At 38.1% G+C, this 17931-nt stretch overlaps 1 protein-coding gene across 4 annotated transcripts in view; it reads right to left on the bottom strand.

Moving 5' to 3' along the window:
- Positions 1 to 475: 475 nt before the first annotated feature.
- step (cytohesin steppke) overlaps positions 476 to 17931 on the bottom strand; it is a 167125-nt gene continuing 149669 nt past the window's right edge. For all 4 annotated transcript variants that reach the window (XM_022082795.2, XM_087349852.1, XM_022082792.2 and 1 more), the window contains 8 exons: positions 11761 to 11825; positions 10981 to 11247; positions 9754 to 9866; positions 9349 to 9497; positions 8406 to 8517; positions 7821 to 8048; positions 6759 to 6828; positions 476 to 6074 (listed from right to left, as the gene is read on the bottom strand). In XM_022082795.2, the coding sequence (XP_021938487.1) occupies positions 5975 to 6074; positions 6759 to 6828; positions 7821 to 8048; positions 8406 to 8517; positions 9349 to 9497; positions 9754 to 9866; positions 10981 to 11247; positions 11761 to 11825 (1104 nt within the window). In that variant the 3' untranslated portion in view covers positions 476 to 5974. The remainder of the gene's footprint in view (positions 6075 to 6758; positions 6829 to 7820; positions 8049 to 8405; positions 8518 to 9348; positions 9498 to 9753; positions 9867 to 10980; positions 11248 to 11760; positions 11826 to 17931) is intronic.

Raw genomic sequence — 17931 nt, 5'->3', positions numbered from 1 at the left:
TTTTCTCCATTAAGCCACCTGGCATGGCTCGTAGACCAAAAAGATTTCATTATACTTAGTAGCCAAGAAAGCTTCAGATGATACTCCTGGAATCTGGCAGCAAGATCCGCCACAGTTCCACTGTCCACCCATCTTCGGAAGTCCCCAGAAGCCTAATTAACTCAGAGATTTGCTTTCACACACAACGGACAACTTACATACATAAACACACACTCCCAAAACAAAATAAATTAATATCATGCTGTAACCTAGAATTTGGGGGTCAAATAAAGGTAGGTAATCCAAGCTACTAACAACACATTAAATACTCAAATATTATAAACAACAATACAATAAAAAACCAAAAGATGATTCACGTATTTGACTTTTGTATAAAAAAATATTGTTGTAAAATTCTAATGTTATAAATATGGTTATACAATTTATCTACAGCCGTTATGAATAAGATACATCATGACAGTAATATTTTCTACCAAACCTTATAATAAATACTTTTATTAAAATCTTTTCTTATACCAATAAATCTGACTTTACTATACATACTCACACTGTAAAGGTATTAAAACAACAATGGTGGTGCTGAAACTCAATTTTTAAAACTATTTTAATATCATACAAACTACTGAAATTTGAAGTAAACTTAGCACTTAAATACAAAATATAATCCTATACCAAATTTAATAATTTGGTGTTGCACTTTGAATGTAATGAAATAATTAACAACTTTCAACACAAGATACACAAAACAAATGTTTTACAATTTACAGCAAAATATACATATTACATATAATATTTGAACAATACAATCAAACAAAATTATGAATGATCACACTTTAACACAGTCACTCCATATAAAACACACAAATTTGGGTATAAAAAGGCATTCGTTACAGCATAAATATTACGGAGACAAGGATATGACTCGTGTAAAAAAGTGATGCAACATAAGGAAACTGTTAATGACAGCTGTTTTTGGCAGCACGTGACAATGCCAAATATTCTTATACTGAATTACATACACATTGACATTTACATTAACAACCATCATTAAATATTCTTTGGTACGTAAACAAAATATTTGGTGAAACGCGCACACCAAGCATATTCACTTGATATTACCCCACAATGTTACCTAACCTAACCAGACCACACTTACATATTCAGAAATATGTCTTGAAATAGTAGCATCATTTCAAAAACAATCCTGTACAAGATATCTGTAAAAGAGTTCCAGAAAACACCAACTCATCACCATAATGAATATATTTTCCAAATCTGTCATTCTTAATGCACCTAACCTCAAAATGGTACAGAATGGAACATGTTACAACCGCCTACCTGCAATCTATTTGTAATATCCATTCCATTAACAGTAATTGACAAACATTACTTTAGGGCCATTATTCTGAGCTGTCTGAAACTGTATAAGCAATGACAAGAAAAAGAGGTATACTGTCATTAAGGTTGTTTCTGATGTGCAAACCCAAATTCTTGATGAACCATTTTCAAATAACAATTAACTGTATTTGATTGTAGTTTGTTCCATTTGTATAGAATGCAGCTACTTCATGAATTTCATATACAGACAACTCGTACCGATCACATTTCTGGTAGTCCAATTTTTATTTTGGAACATAATTTAATTCGGTAAACTCTTATTTCAGCATGTTTGTCAGGACAACAGATTTGCATATGATAACTTAATACGCCCTAAACATACCTAACATGTTTCAAATTGCATGAAAATTGTTTTTCGTAATGTTGTACCAATGATTTTTCAATAAGAAATAGGTTTTGGGTCTGCTATTTCTATATGGGAACAGTAATTCCTGTCTTGCGCATTTAGCAACGGAACAGTAAGCTAACCTGCAACACTGATCAAACCTACTTAAAACTGACTCCATCATAAGAATCCCCATAAACCAACACATCTGAAGCAAGGTTTTTCCATAAACCTCATGGAGGAAGTTTAGAAACAGAAATGTTTTTGAAACTTGAGTTTACTGCACAGAGACCTTGATTTTATTTTTAAATTTATAAAATAACACTTCTTGGTGTTATAATGGTTCTTAGCAACCACTTCTATCAAAATTCATTACAGAATTATAAAAGTTAGATAGGATTTTAGTTACTCAACACTTCCCCACACACAATTTTATAAATTACAAACTCTACGTTACATTAGTAACTTTCTTAAATAGCTTATAAATCAAGTCCATATTTAAACCCAATTTTTAACTTGTACTAAGTTTAAAATGTGGGAGTTTATGTAACACAATATTCTGAAAATTGCTCTTCACTCTAGAGAAAACTGTTAAGAGCTGTCAACTTCTTCAGTTTCATATACGCGAATTTCTTTTTCAGATGCGGCTGCTGTTTCTCAAAACACTAATAAAAAATCAAATCAAAACAAACTACAGTAAAAAGTGTGACAGTGAACACAATAATTTTCGTTGTAAAGATATAATGCAGCAAAATCAAGGTCTCCAGTATCATTCGGTCCATCAGCTTATCCAGACAGTTGGCACTTAGCCATATAAATGCCTGGTAATATAATTGACATTATGAAAAGTGTTACAGCCAGTTGTGACAAGCACCACAGAAATAGCTTTATCATTACCATTAACCTTCTTTTTGGTAATTAATTTCAACACAACTCAATACTGTGATGAAAAGTCCCAACTCAAGATATACGCTCACAAGCTTTGGTTCCAGCCTTTTGGCAATTTGCACAAAGAAAAGTGAAAGTATAATAAACATACCTTTCTTTCAATATTACACCATATAGTTAAGATTTTCATTTTTGCATATTTAAAATATACTCGCCATAAGAGATAATACAGACATATCTGGCCTGCAAACTGACGCAGCGAAAAGAAATGAAATTGAGACCTCCTTATTCATACATGAACTGCACAGATGGTTGTCTTTCAACATATTATTGTACTACACGATCTAATATCAGAGCTCTTTGGTGCTGACTAATATATTCCACTATGATTCACAGTTTTTCAAGATGATGGCAGTTTGCCTTTCATTAGTTGCCTTATACAAGCTAAAACTACTTGGCCGATATTATAAAGGAGGTACGACGGATGCAAGATAACTCCAGGCTTGAGCCACGTCACAGTAAGAAGGGATGGGAAGATGGAAAGGCATTTTTTAATTTTGTGAAGCAAAAAACTTCTACAGTGTAAATGTAATAATTTCACATGAACAGATCAGGTTATCTTTCTGTATGTGTTATTGCTTTGTGGTCTTTCCCCTCACTCCCACATGCATATGTAACAGTCAATGAAGCTTGGAGTTACTTTGCACCCACTGTAACTAGGCTACATGTTCATATGATATAAGAAACATTTAAAATTAGTACAAAATGTTGATTCTATATAAATTAAGAGCTTTTCTGTATGTCCCCATACAAGGAACCTCAAGTGCACTTATTTCACATTTCATTTGTTGTCGACAAAAAACACAAACTTAAATTTCATCGTTGTCAATATGCATGCGCAGTATCACCAGTGACATTTGATGCCACTCCTTCCAAAAAAAAAAAATTTTACTACCCAGAGTTTCTGTCTGTCTTTCTTCTTTCTGGTTAACAATATTTGTCCGTCAAATCACAAATTTAATTTTTAAAATACTCTGCTGCAAAAAAAGCATTTAATTTTTCTTATCTGTCCGAATATATTTTGAAAATCCTGTAACTCACTTCCTGATATTTTATTTCTGTTGCATTAAAGATCACAGAATTTACAAATTTCACTTATTTAATACTTCCTGAAACACATTTCACCTAAAAACCACTTTGCAAGTATAATAATAACGATAATAAGAACTGAGACCATAAAGTGAACTAATCTACCAAGTGACTATTAAAAAAATAACCTAGCAGATAATGCACTCTATACATTAATGACAGGCTAATGATTCATTCAGGTTCAAATCATCAGAAGAAATACAGATTGAGATATCTGATCACAAATATGTGCATATGGTGGTGGGAGCATTATCACCAATGGAGGACTCAAATTTGAAACCAGTAAATATGTGAAACTTAAAATGTGAAAGCGTAAGCAAGTCATGAAAGAGAAACTTGTTTCAAAGCGTTCGTAAAAATAATTTGAGGTTGCATTGCTGTTATGATCAATAGACAAAGAATGCAATGGAATGAATCTTAGATTTACAAATTTTCAGAGTTTAATAGTTCCATCTTAATAGCCCTCTTTAATAAAAAATGTACCAATTTTTGTAGCTTTCTACTGTTCAAAGATTAGTCACAAAATATCTTTGAACATATATCCATTTTGGATCTTACATTATTTACAGACAAAAAACTTCTACCAGATGGTAAGTGCTAAAACAAAATGAAATCTACACTAGCCACTTGACATGCTTGCATGTCTTCTGGGTTGTAGTGCCATGTCTACAGACTTACTACACAACGCTACAACCCAGAAGCGTAAACTTCTACCACACCGCACGGGCGCAAACCATGACAACCTCAAATGTTACATGACATGTAGTTTGTTCCTTTATACATGCAAGGATATCAAAGTAAAATGGGTGTACGTAAAATACATGTGAATCACAGACCCATCTGGTGAGATGAAATGTGTTTCATAAAGTCTCGACTACTTATAGTAGCAAATTAAAACATTATTGTCTCAATAAGTTGTGCCTCTTGAGCCAAAATTGAAGATTTCTGTCTTCTGGGTTGTTGCGCTGCGTAGTCTGGTCGATGTTAACCAACGTTTCAGAGGTCATACTGCCTCCATCATCAGGGCAATTCATGACCTCTGAAACGTTGGGAAACATCGACCAGACTACACAGCGCAACAACCCAGAAGACAGAAATCTTCATATTCACTGCCGTGAAAACCTCAAATCTTACATGAGCCAAAGTTGTATGTAAATGAGAATCAAAGGTGACGAGTCCAAAAGTTATAACATTCTGGATACCAAGTGCAACAGCCTAATATTTCAGGTATTAAAACGTCTGTCACGGTAAACTCGACATAGTGCCGACAATTTCCTCAATCCACCTCCAGACTGAATCAACACTTCGGCACCTTAAAATGTCTATGTAAAGTAATAAATTAGAGACATGCTGGTACATTATCTAAGTTACTTTTACTGGAAAGTGAAGTCAATACTGTAACTATATTAAAATTAAAGCATCGCTGCCTATTTTGATCAAATGTATGTACACTAGATACATTGCACAAAACTATATCTGCTACTCTTTTCAGTTCATCTGGGCCTTGTATGTCTGCCAAATAAATGCACATTAATATATAATGTACAGCATTTTAACACACAAAATACAAATTTATTAGCAATCTGATGTTCTGCAATGTATAATAAATACCACAAATCACTTCTTTCATCAGTAAGAATATATATATATATATGTGTGTGTATATAGATAATATTTAATTAAAATAATCCTATTTACAGTCTGGTCACATCAGTCATCATTCAGTACGTTACACATTCACACGCTCGGCTGGTGACGCTTAATTCACGGTTTCGTGAATTTTAACGGCGCACACAAGCACACATACATACAATGCTGGTACAAACCTTAAGCGGCCCATCCACGTACAAGTCTGGCTTGGCTTGGGTTCCATCGGGCCAAACTCGTTTGTGGGTGGGGTGTCACGAGCCAAGTCTGCTATGCGTGTGGTGAAATATATCCGAGCTCGGCTCACGAGTCAAGCTCGCCGAGCCAGGCTTGCAAGTCAGATTCGTACGTGGATGGGCCGCTTTAGAAACACACTATTGTTATAGTCAATATCGGTGACAGATTTCGAGACACTAACTAAGAAATGAAGTGGAAACAACAAATTAGAATCTAACGAGCAACATTTAAAAACTGGAAGATGTATGATTCAAATTCAGTGAAGTCCTGTTCTTGCGTACATTAGTTGCTATGTAATAATTAATTACAGAGTCAAATATCAAATAAATTTTAACTTTTGGAGTGGTGGTGATGGTGAGTACTTGTCTTCTGCGCTTTCTTTTTTCGAGCAGCCAGCATATCATAGAAAGGGTTATGACTGATGCTTTGCCTGTAGCAGAACACACAACTTACATCAGGATGTGCAACTTAGGAAAGATATATGATGGATGATTGAAAATATTGTGTGCAGACTAAATATAATATACAAAAATGAACAATTAGCAAAGGAATACTTCAGTGGAAATTCCTTCGTTTAATTTGTAGTTTATATTTTTTTATTTGTAGGTTCCACGGTGAGTATTAAAATAAAGCATAACTTAATATTTTTCAGATCTCAGACATAAACATTAACTTTCAGAAACCTTAATATAATACTATAAATGATTCCATTGCATTATATCAGTGTTTCTCAAACTGTATTACAGAGAACTCTACTGAAATTAGTCCTGAATGACACTTCTTTCAATACATTTTGCCAATTTATGCTCAGTTTTTCATAAAGCTGGGAGCAAAGCATAATTCTTATTTTCTTGATCACTTTTAATGGATCACTGGCTGAAAACAAGAGCTTAAATAAAATGGAAAAAACAAAGCAAGCCCCATTATATGATGACTGGAAAACAGATGGCATTTCAAATACTTCAGGTATCAAGACAAATCACTTACACAGTACTTAAACAAATTTGTCTCTGAACGCTTGTTTACAAAAAAGGGTTTCATATGATTAAAAAGAAGGGCTCACTATGATCAAGAGAAAACTGGTGAATACATTAGCAACTACAAAATCACTTACCTGACACATTTGATCCATTCATCTTTCTCTTCTGGTGTGGCGGCAGACATTCGATAAACTGTGTGTTTACCTGTAACATAACAAACCCTAATATTTACAGATACAGCAGAAAAATTATCCACGCTGTAAAATGCAGCGATAAACTTCACAGCCGTTAAAAAAATTATTTTGACAATTTAAAAAAATATTTTACATGTGTAATGAGGATAGCACCGAGAGCAGAACCATTGAACGTTGTAATTGGAAACCAACAGATGGAGAATGTGGAGCATTTCAAGTACTTGGGAAGCATAGTCACGACGGACGCCCTATGCACCAAGGAAGTAAAAGCAAGGATAGCCATGGCCAAGGCAGCTTTCGTCAAGAAGAGGATACTTCTCACTAGCAAGTTGGGCTTGGAGATGAAGAAGAAACTAGTGAAGTGTTACGTATGGAGCAGAGACTTGGACACTCAGGAAGAAGGAACAGAAATACCTGGAGAGTTTTGAAATGTGGTGTTGGAGAAGAATAGAGATCAGGTGGACGGATCGAGTGACCAACGAAGAAGTATTGAGGAGAGTTAACGAGCAAAGAAGCATTCTGCAGGCGATTACACGAAGGAAAGCTAACTGGCTGGGACATGTTATGAGAAGGAATGGGTTACTGAGTGATATCATCGAAGGCCAGGTTGAAGGAAAGCGAGGACTGGGAAGAAGATTGATACAGCTAACCGACGACCTTAAACAAGGAAAGAAGATGACGTTCCAGGAATTAAAGCGAGAAGCCGAGAATAGGGACAACTGGAGAGCTCTTTTTGGGCAGAGCAATGGACCTGTCGTAAGACAGAACACTTAATAATAATAATAGTTTCAACAGAAGACCTGATGGTCATAGGGGAAGACAATTTACTATCATTCAGAGAGTTCTGAGTCTGATCCTTAATCAGATCTATGAGTCGATATTTCTGCTCACAGCCGTAATGCTCAAGGATGAACAAACACAACCTGTGTCTGATGTAATATGCACATAATTTTTTTTACATATCATTCATTTATTCATCTCTCCCTCTCTCATATTACTAACCTTCAACCACTTTGCCTTCACTGTCTGTCTTGCAGGCTTTGATGAATTCTGAGCCACTGGCATACAGCTCGAAACAGTGGTGTTTATGTCGATCGCTTACTTCTCGAACTTGAATATTCTCTAGGGGGATAATACCTCGAGGTTCCTTGTCTGTTGTGTATTCAAAGTAGTATAGGCAGTTGTCATTCAAGATGAACCATCGCCTTTTCCAGCTCTTGTAACGTCCACCTGAAATTTACACAGGAAATCTATTAGTAGCTTAACCCAGTAGCGGGTCATCGCCGGCTCCTTTCGAAGGTTTCATTGTCTTCGAACACAGGAAATAACAACCTAAGAATGAATTATGCATCATATTAAGTATAAATTCCAACACACTTATTATTAAGCACTGTGAGGCTAGGAAAACAGTCCTTCTTGAGAAGTTGATAGTGACTCAGCTGGTAAAGAAATTTCCTGCCCTTAATGAACCAAAATGATCATATTTTCACACATGAAAATGTATTATTCTTAAATAAGATACATAAGCTTATTTTAGGACAAACAAGTGAAAAATTAGTGCAAGTGAAAGTTTTAAGTGTAACTTACCCTGTTTCCACAACCAGCCCTCTTTATCAGGATTGAAAAATGTATGCATAAGGTCATTGCCATCATCCTCTGGGATTTTGAATGGCTCAGTCTTTATACTCTCATACAAACTCTGCAAAACAGAATAATTTACATATACCACACGCCCGTAAGTTAGCGGACGATTTGAATAACTTAACGAAAAACTTATGTATATACTTCTGTGATCGCACGTGTAAAAATTTTAATGTTGTGTGGCTGTTTTTGTAGTACCAAGGTTTTTACATGGCCTTCAAGTCGTCCACGATTTATGGACACTATAAAAAAAATCGTCTTCAATATTTCATTCCAGCATCATGTTGTGGGATTGTGCACATTTTTTCCAACACATACAACAAAAAATTAATATTATATTAACATTAGTTATAATAACAGTATTTTATGTATTATGAAATGACAACCTGCTGGATGGTCATCTTCAGGCTTGTCCCACACACAATTAAAAGAAATTAAATCTGTTGTTGCTATAGTAACATCTACAAACATGTTACATAAGATAAAAGACTGGAAGAAACTTACACATTTACAGGATATATTAAAATATAAGTTGCATTATATTTCTACCTATCCAGTTTTGATTCGACACACACGAAGTAGACATTTCTTTCTGCTGTAGTTCTAGGGCGCTGAACCAGAAGCGGGAGAAAAGATCTCGCCGTTTAACTCCACCCTCTGTTTTCATGGTCAGCCAATAAGGATGAGGCATCAACAGGACTTAATGGTGTATATATCATCAGTTTTTGGCCATTCCTCACATTTACCCTGATGATGGAGACAGAGCAAGTCTCCGAGATATCGGTTCTTATCCTGACTCCGACACCACCGACCACTTAAGATGATTTTATAGAATGCTGTGATTAAGCAGGTAGTTGAAGACTGTGCCCTTGTAGTATGAAGTACTTACAACAAGCAGCTCCTGAGGCAAGTCCCCACCGTTATTGATGCCTCGATTCATAGATATAAACTGCTCTACGGTAGGCTTGTCTTTTACACTAGGGTTATGTAAACTTGTGTTCAGCATAATGATAGCAAAAGACAGTACATAGCACGTGTCTGCAACATAAAAAAAATAAAATTCACGAACTCATCAACACAGACCACCAACATCTTCACTGCTACGAGAACCTCAAGACTCGGTTAAACACTGAGATGACTGGTGGCGCCTCTTATAATGAATATCAACGCAATCTTGACAACACTTAATACATGTCCTACTCAATTACTGATAACCAGGCACAGACCATAATTATTCCAAAAAACTGTCTCTCTTAATTAATCTAATTAAAATTTTCAGTTCTAAGTTACACACCTGTATTTGTGAAAATATTAGGATTGAGCTGGCAGTATCTTTGTGCAAAACACTCCATCATACGATCTATTTTCTGGGCTTCGCCGGGCAGACGAAAACTCCATAGAAACTGACTGCAAAGATCAGATAAAAGTAAAAAAATTTTAAGCACGACCTCAATTCATATCAACAAGATACAACATCAAAGAACACTTACAGGGCAACTTCGTAAACACAGAGGTTGCTTGATCACATTATAATTATAGTAATTTAACTAAATTCTTCCTGACCTTCACCTTTACGGTTACAATTCAAACTAGCGACTTCATGATATAAGTTTACAGAAACAAAACTATTTAAAGGATAATGAAAATAAATTAAATTAATGTACCTGAGAATGAATAAGGACAAGACAGTGATAAGGCTTTTAAAAACCAAGATACAAATGTCACAAAAATTAACAAGACGCTGGTTACAGAAGTGGACAAATTTATATTGAGGAAGGTAAATATATTCACAAGGTAAAATTGATGGACAGAGAAACATAAAGATATAAAATAGATCTAATGTTATTTATTATATAATAATAATAAGGAACAGACTCCCAAAACTGAGAAGAAACAGTTTAAAAATAATATTTTAAACTGATTTTAACAACTGAAACTCAAATATAGACGCTCGGGAAAAGAAACAAAATCAAAATCTAATGGATAAGATATTTTTAGAAGTAGGGAGGAGAAAACAATAACAGACAGAATTAGAAATTACATCTGTAGAGAAGAAGTCAGAATCCAATATTTCTTATCAGAATTATAAGAGAATTTGCCACAATTATTTCGGCATATAAAGGGAGTCGGCAAAACAAGAAAACTAAGAAGGTTTTAGAATTAAAATTCAAATGAATGAAACAACCCAGCACAAGATGGTTTTTAACCAAATACTAGAAGAGGATGGTTATCTTCTGGGTTGTTCCACCACATAGTCTGGTAGAAGTTTACGGATGTTTCAGAGTTGCCTGAAGTCTTCATCAGGGCGACGACAGCAAACTTCTACCAAACTACATGGAGCAAAACATTCCAGAAGACAACCATCTTCATACTTACTGCTATGAAAAATTAAAATCAAAAGTAGAGTGAGGAGCTCGTAAGAAACTGAAAAAAAAAAAGGATGAAGAGGAAAACCCATTGGCCTGTGCAAAATGGTTATGATGCTACAAGGAGAAGAAGAAGAGGAACAAGTAACGCTTACCGTAAGGCTTGCACCAGAATGAGATCTGTGAAATCATGGAGCTCAACGAATGCTTTTAGAACTTTCTCGTTGAAGTCATTCTTCTCACCGAGGTAGTCTCCGATGGCAGTCTTGTTCAACCCTTCGCCCTTATAGAGGAACTGGGCCACGTCCTCCGCAGTACTTTTCAACAGGCCGTGCTCAATCAGGTACTCGATCCCCTTCTTTGGGTCCATGTTGAATTTCTTTCGTCCTATGGACATCTGTTTAGCCTTTGTATTGTTCTTACTGAAAGATACACAAGAAAGTAAATATTTTAAACCATGACTTAAAATGCATATCTTTTTTCTACACTGACACAGTAAAGAATAATTAAAAAATATATATATATATATATATATATATCTTCTTCTTCTTCTATGTCTCTCCGGTCCATGGCCTCCTCAATTCTCCTCTTCCATTCGGTCCTCTGTTAGGTCCGTCTGTCCGAGGCTTTGATCGACGTTTCGAAACATCTTCCTTTTTACGGTGCAAGGTTGTTAGCCTTGCGACCAACCCCCAACCTGGAGGACCATATATATATATATATATATATATATATATATATAATGATACAACAACCAAAATGGAAATAAAGAAGAATGTTGAAGCAACTTCTTTCAGATTTCTTTGTAACATTAATGGCAGCAAATTTTCAATAAAATTACTCCCACACATTTGAAGTGAAAGCAGTGAGTATATTATTTATTTTACTTCCTACTGCATTTATGTTCCTGTTTACGAGTTCAAACGCATTCTTACCCCTCATCTGCTGTATCCATATTCTCCATTTCCGCAACAACTTCACCGAGAGCATCCTTGAGTTGCTGGAACATAGAAACACCTAGTTAAAAACACATTAACAGACATTTATACCATAATTATGATCAACAAATACTGACGAACTATCAGCTACATGAAAAATGGCTTAAGGAACGTCATATTATAAAGCTGCCGATATCGTCAACTCCCACAAACAGTAGCTCTATGCCGTACGCATTTCTGTTCTGACGCAACCTTATTCCGAGAACACCAGCCATCTGCAGAAGAAAGTTGTCCAGCAACATTGCCTAACCTCCAGCAATGAAACATTTGTTTCTTGGCAACAAAAATGCAGCATGTTTGTAACATTTAAGGTACTCAACAGTTGCACATATAGCAAAAATGACATAAAATTAATGATTTGAACTGTATAGAAAAGGTTGATAAAACACATTATCCCCACGTAGACCAGAGAGAATCATCACATCAGCCTCCTGTTTATGAGTTGTATCACAGCCGATATCTTGATTGTGACATCGAGCGCTTCTGACTATTTTTCTTCGTGTCCAGTACACACCATCCAGCATGGCGTGCATTGGTGGTTAGCAGGATTCACGATCCATCAGTACATGGGTTCGATCGGGACCCCCTTTTTTGCGAGATGATGATGAAAGTGGAGTAATTGTTGGGATGCCACGAAGAAACCCCGGAGGGAAAACTCCGTGATACCTAGACCACGGCCTTGCCCAACACAAGTTGTAAATCTGAGCACCGCCGGGAATCGAACCCGGAACCCCAGTATCTAACCGCTTCTAACTATGCTGTGTGCTGAATGACCAAGGCTAGATTTCTGACACAGGCACGAACTTCTCTGTTTGACACTGCGCTCAAATTGGTTCCGGGGACCACCCGACCTCATATTCGAAGGTTTGGGGTTCTTTCCCTGGGATAAAAGCAGCAGGGGCCTTAATCCAGTGCCGAGGTACCTTCATAATGGAGTACTTAATTAACACAGGAATGAGAATGGTGATCTGATTGCAAATTCCCAGAGATGAAACAATTACATTTGTCAGCTGTTAAATGTACACGGGGTTAATGATGTTAGACAAATTGAGATAGGTAACAGCTCAGTCATTAGTAAATAAAAAGTAAAGTTTGTCCCACTATACGCCATGTAGGCGCTTGGGGTGAGTGGAGGTATAGCTCCTCTCTTCCTTGACCTCGGCACTAGATGGGGGTGAGTGGTCAGCATCACGCCCCGGCCGGCTTTACCCCCGGGAAAGGATCCCGGTACCCATTGTAGAGGAGGCTGGGTGGGCCCCAGAGCCGGTCTGGACGCAGAGGCTAGAGGAAAAATCCTCTGCCCCCGTCGGGGATCGAACCCCGGCCGTCCAGCCCGTAGTTAGTCACTATACTGACTGAGCTATCCCGGCTCCATTAGTAAATAAGCATTATTTAATATAATATTTTGTCATGTGTGATGTGCTTGAGGTGTGAATAAATCTTCCCAAAAGCTAACTACAAAATACACTCAACGACACCTAAGATACGACACAAAGGCCGTTTTATCTCACGGATTCGGAGGATTTTTATAGCGTTAGTTCCCACTTCCTCCGGGGAGAACAACTGTTTGCACATGTTTTTCCCTCCCTTACCACTCATTCCAGAACAGGAAATGAAATACATACCCCGGACGTGCAGGTTACAAATCTAGGGTCCTGTCATAACAGTACTGAGTTCAATATGGACACTTGCAGTTTCACGACTACAAGAAACTAAATACATTGTGTGATGCGTGTAACACAACAGAAAATTCCGGTTGAGATTTCAGTTTCTCGCGGCGGTAAAGATTACGATGTAATACCGTGTAGACTCAAAGCTACAGTCCACGACTGTAATCTTGAGACTTGCAAGGAATGCAGCGATGGTTATTTATTTATTTATTTAGTGTTCTGTCTGACGACAGGTCCATATGAACAGGATCCTTCCATCCTTTCCTCGGACTGGGACCTGTTCATATACGTTCTTGGCAGATGATCCAGAAGTGGTTTGCCATTGCCTTCTTCTGTGTGTGAATGGAGTAATTGTTGGGATGCCACGGAGGAAAACTCCGTGTTGCCTAGACCACGGCCTTGCCCAACACAAGTTATAAATTCGGGCACCGCCGGGAATCGAACCCGAGACCCCAGGATTACAAGGCCAGCGTTCTAACCGCTAGACCACCGTGGCGGCAGCGATGGTATCTACCCATAATTCTAAACAACGGAATAACCATGAATTAAAACATCGGCTGAAAGTTCCAGTTATTATTACCGGATTTCTGGGCATTTTCCATCGTCTAGTACTCTGAAAAGGACACGTTTCGGACACTGGACGTTACGGGGTTTGAGGTTAAGCTGGGGAATACCGACTCAGCCGGAAGGATCCTCAACTCCATGGAGGTGGTGTAAGGTCCAGTTTCCTAAATGATGGTTTTTTTCCCTTCAGAATACCAGACTCTCGACTCCAGAGTCTACAAATTACGACACATCATAGCCACAACTTTACAGAACTCAAGAAGTTGTAACTTTTCCTCGTAACTGTTACCGCCATCCTCAGATATCAGGTAATTCTAAGGTAGTATATTTGCGTCATATTGTGAATTAGGTTAATATTTTAATATTTTCCGTCAAATCACAATTTTAATAAGATAATAAAATATAAAATATTTAAAATATCATTTCACGTTCCGCATTCGATGCGGAACGTGAAATGATATTTTAAATATTTTATATTTTATTATCTTATTAAAATTGTGATTTGACGGAAAATATTAAAATATCAGGTAATTCTACTCATCCTCCAAGCTCAGAAGATCGCAAGGCCATGATGTCGGTATTACTAAGGGCAGAAAATTAATAAATGCAAAGGACGGCTGGCCACTAGTCGCATGATGTCCATACCAGTTTTCATAAAAATCCGTTACGTAGTTCTGTGGTTATCGGTGAGGCAGACACCGGGCCCGATAGCACAAGTCAAGAACAAGTTCCCGGATTTCAAGCAGGGAAGCAACCACCATTAAATAGCCTTCGCGATTTCCTGGCAAATACAGATTAAACTTCCTGTACAGACACAGCCACAAATAATCTCAAACACCAGTCACTGACGCATCAGCCAACATCTCCAATCCCTTTGAACTACCCAGATATAACACGTCAATCGTCTTTAAATCTACAGCGGCGGTCGACCAAAACAATCGATATCGCCTGAAATAACCACTCCGCTTTCAATTTGTCCATTGAACTTTCGCCTTTGGTTGTTTACGTCTGTGGAAATGAAATGGAGAATGTGCGGAACTCCGCGAAAACCTGACGCAACTCTGACGTACGCCAGGAATCAATTTCTTGTCTGCTAAGCAAACATCTCCACTCTAGCTGCTATATCTTGTACGAACCATCTGGTCTTGACCAGAACTCTTGAGAAGAAGGAAAGCCCGAGTACTGCATTTCAGTCCAACCTTTTGAATGAAGCTGAATTAATGACAGGGGAAATAAACGTTAAAGGCTATAAAGTTTCCCAGGCAGTGCCCACTCGTCCTTACGGTCTTAATGCATTCGATATTGAATTTGCCTTAGTAGGGCGGCGGTGGGGGGTACAGACTATCTTATGCTTTAAGTCCACTTTATCCGTAAAGATATTAAGTATCAGGGAAAGTAACTTCGTTCAATAAAACCTAGATACATATAACAAGAAGACAAAATGAGATTTCTGGTTCAAGGCCGGCGAATTTACCAGGTCTGTGGATACCTCAACCACGAAGGGGTCAAACACATTGCTTTTCTGTCCTCCAGCTTTCGAAACGTCGTGATTTTGTGATTTTATAAGTTAGACGATGGACAAAAGTAAAATAATAATAATAATTTTACATGTAAGATTTGAGGTTTTCAAAGCGGTGAGTATGAAGATTTCTGTCTTCTGTGTTGTTGCGCTGTGTAGTCTGGTCGATGTTTACCAACGTTTCGGAGGTCATACTGCCTCCGTCATCAGAGTATGAAGATTTCTGTCTTCTGGGTTGTTGCGCTGTGTAGTCTGGTCGATGTTTACCAACGTTTCGGAGGTCATACTGCCTCCGTCATCAGAGTATGAAGATTTCTGTCTTCTGGGTTGTTGCGCTGTGTAGTCTGGTCGATGTTTACCAACGTTTCGGAGGTCATACTGCCTCCGTCATCAGAGTATGAAGATTTCTGTCTTCTGGGTTGTTGCGCTGTGTAGTCTGGTCGATGTTTACCAACGTTTCGGAGGTCATACTGCCTCCGTCATCAGAGTATGAAGATTTCTGTCTTCTGGGTTGTTGCGCTGTGTAGTCTGGTCGATGTTTACCAACGTTTCGGAGGTCATACTGCCTCCGTCATCAGAGTATGAAGATTTCTGTCTTCTGGGTTGTTGCGCTGTGTAGTCTGGTCGATGTTTACCAACGTTTCGGAGGTCATACTGCCTCCGTCATCAGAGTATGAAGATTTCTGTCTTCTGGGTTGTTGCGCTGTGTAGTCTGGTCGATGTTTACCAACGTTTCGGAGGTCATACTGCCTCCGTCATCAGAGTATGAAGATTTCTGTCTTCTGGGTTGTTGCGCTGTGTAGTCTGGTCGATGTTTACCAACGTTTCGGAGGTCATACTGCCTCCGTCATCAGAGTATGAAGATTTCTGTCTTCTGGGTTGTTGCGCTGTGTAGTCTGGTCGATGTTAACCAACGTTTCAGAGGTCAAACTGCCTCCGTCATCAGGGCGATGAAGATTTCCGTCTTCTGAGTTGTTGCGCTGTGTAGTCTGGTCGATGTTTACCAACGTTTCGGAGGTCATACTGCCTCCGTCATCAGAGTATGAAGATTTCTGTCTTCTGGGTTGTTGCGCTGTGTAGTCTGGTCGATGTTTACCAACGTTTCGGAGGTCATACTGCCTCCGTCATCAGAGTATGAAGATTTCTGTCTTCTGGGTTGTTGCGCTGTGTAGTCTGGTCGATGTTAACCAACGTTTCAGAGGTCAAACTGCCTCCGTCATCAGGGCGATGAAGATTTCCGTCTTCTGAGTTGTTGCGCTGTGTAGTCTGGTCGATGTTAACCAACGTTTCGGAGGTCATACTGCCTCCGTCATCAGGGCGATGAAGATTTCTGTCTTCTGGGTTGTTGCGCTGTGTAGTCTGGTAGATGTTAATCAACGTTTCAGAGGTCATACTGCCTCCGTCATCAGGGCGACAACAACCCAGACGACAGAAATCTTCAATAATTTTATACCATCGTCAGAAACCTTCAAACGGGCTTCCATCATTACTCTTCTTCTATCGTCATTAAGTGAGCTGCTTATGTACTACAGAACGGGAGTCAGCTGATTAGCCCATCATCCTGTCTACGGCCGGTCTTTGTGCACACACAACGCAGGCATTTGCATTGTACAAACCAGGAGTGTCCAATCTAAAACCTGTCCATCTGCTTGGATAAAAAAAAAGTTTCTGCTTGAAACACACCGGGTCCTTTTCATTTAACTTCTCTGTGCATAATCGGATTTCGATTCGAGATACTAATACACTGCAATCGATCATCTCTATTCTCCCCCATGGAGAACTGGAAAATCGTACTCTTCAGAAGATACAAGATCGCGTCATGCCAAAGGATCTCTAAAATTCTGGGCACCCATGATGACATTGACCCATTCCTATTCGCCCCCTATTCTTATGCAGATGATGTCATACGTAATGCTGCTGCTTCTGACAGCTTTTTATGGATTACGCCTTGTGACCTCACACAATTCGCAATTACTTTCTAAATGTATTGATCCTTTTTTAGACACTCGGCACACTCGACAGCACAAGACTGAAAAGGTGAATCTTTGGAGTTCAATTAATCTGTTTAGTGACTCGAAGGTGCAGACCATACGTATACCAGTTGTAATGAATGACGAGTATGTGCGTTACGTCAACTGTCATTCAAAATATGTGAATTTAAAACGTCAAGAAATAGGACTAATCCGTAGGCACCGACAATACAAACCCAATTCAAAGCCAGAATATACGACATCCTTTGCGAACTAGGTCTGAAGCAGATTTCTGTAATGTGAAGAACGAATATCCACAACCCTTCAAAGTCCACTGGTAACTGTACTTTGCCATTCTCCTACTAGCTTAATTTTGTTTTCTTAT

This window comes from Zootermopsis nevadensis, unplaced genomic scaffold (assembly GCF_977971745.1).
Source record: "Zootermopsis nevadensis isolate Lab colony 2312 unplaced genomic scaffold, Znev_1.0 Znev_ptg000016l, whole genome shotgun sequence".
Taxonomy (NCBI): Eukaryota; Metazoa; Arthropoda; class Insecta; order Blattodea; family Termopsidae; genus Zootermopsis; species Zootermopsis nevadensis.
Note: the sequence above shows the minus strand (reverse complement) of the source record. Positions and strands in the feature narration are given on the sequence as shown.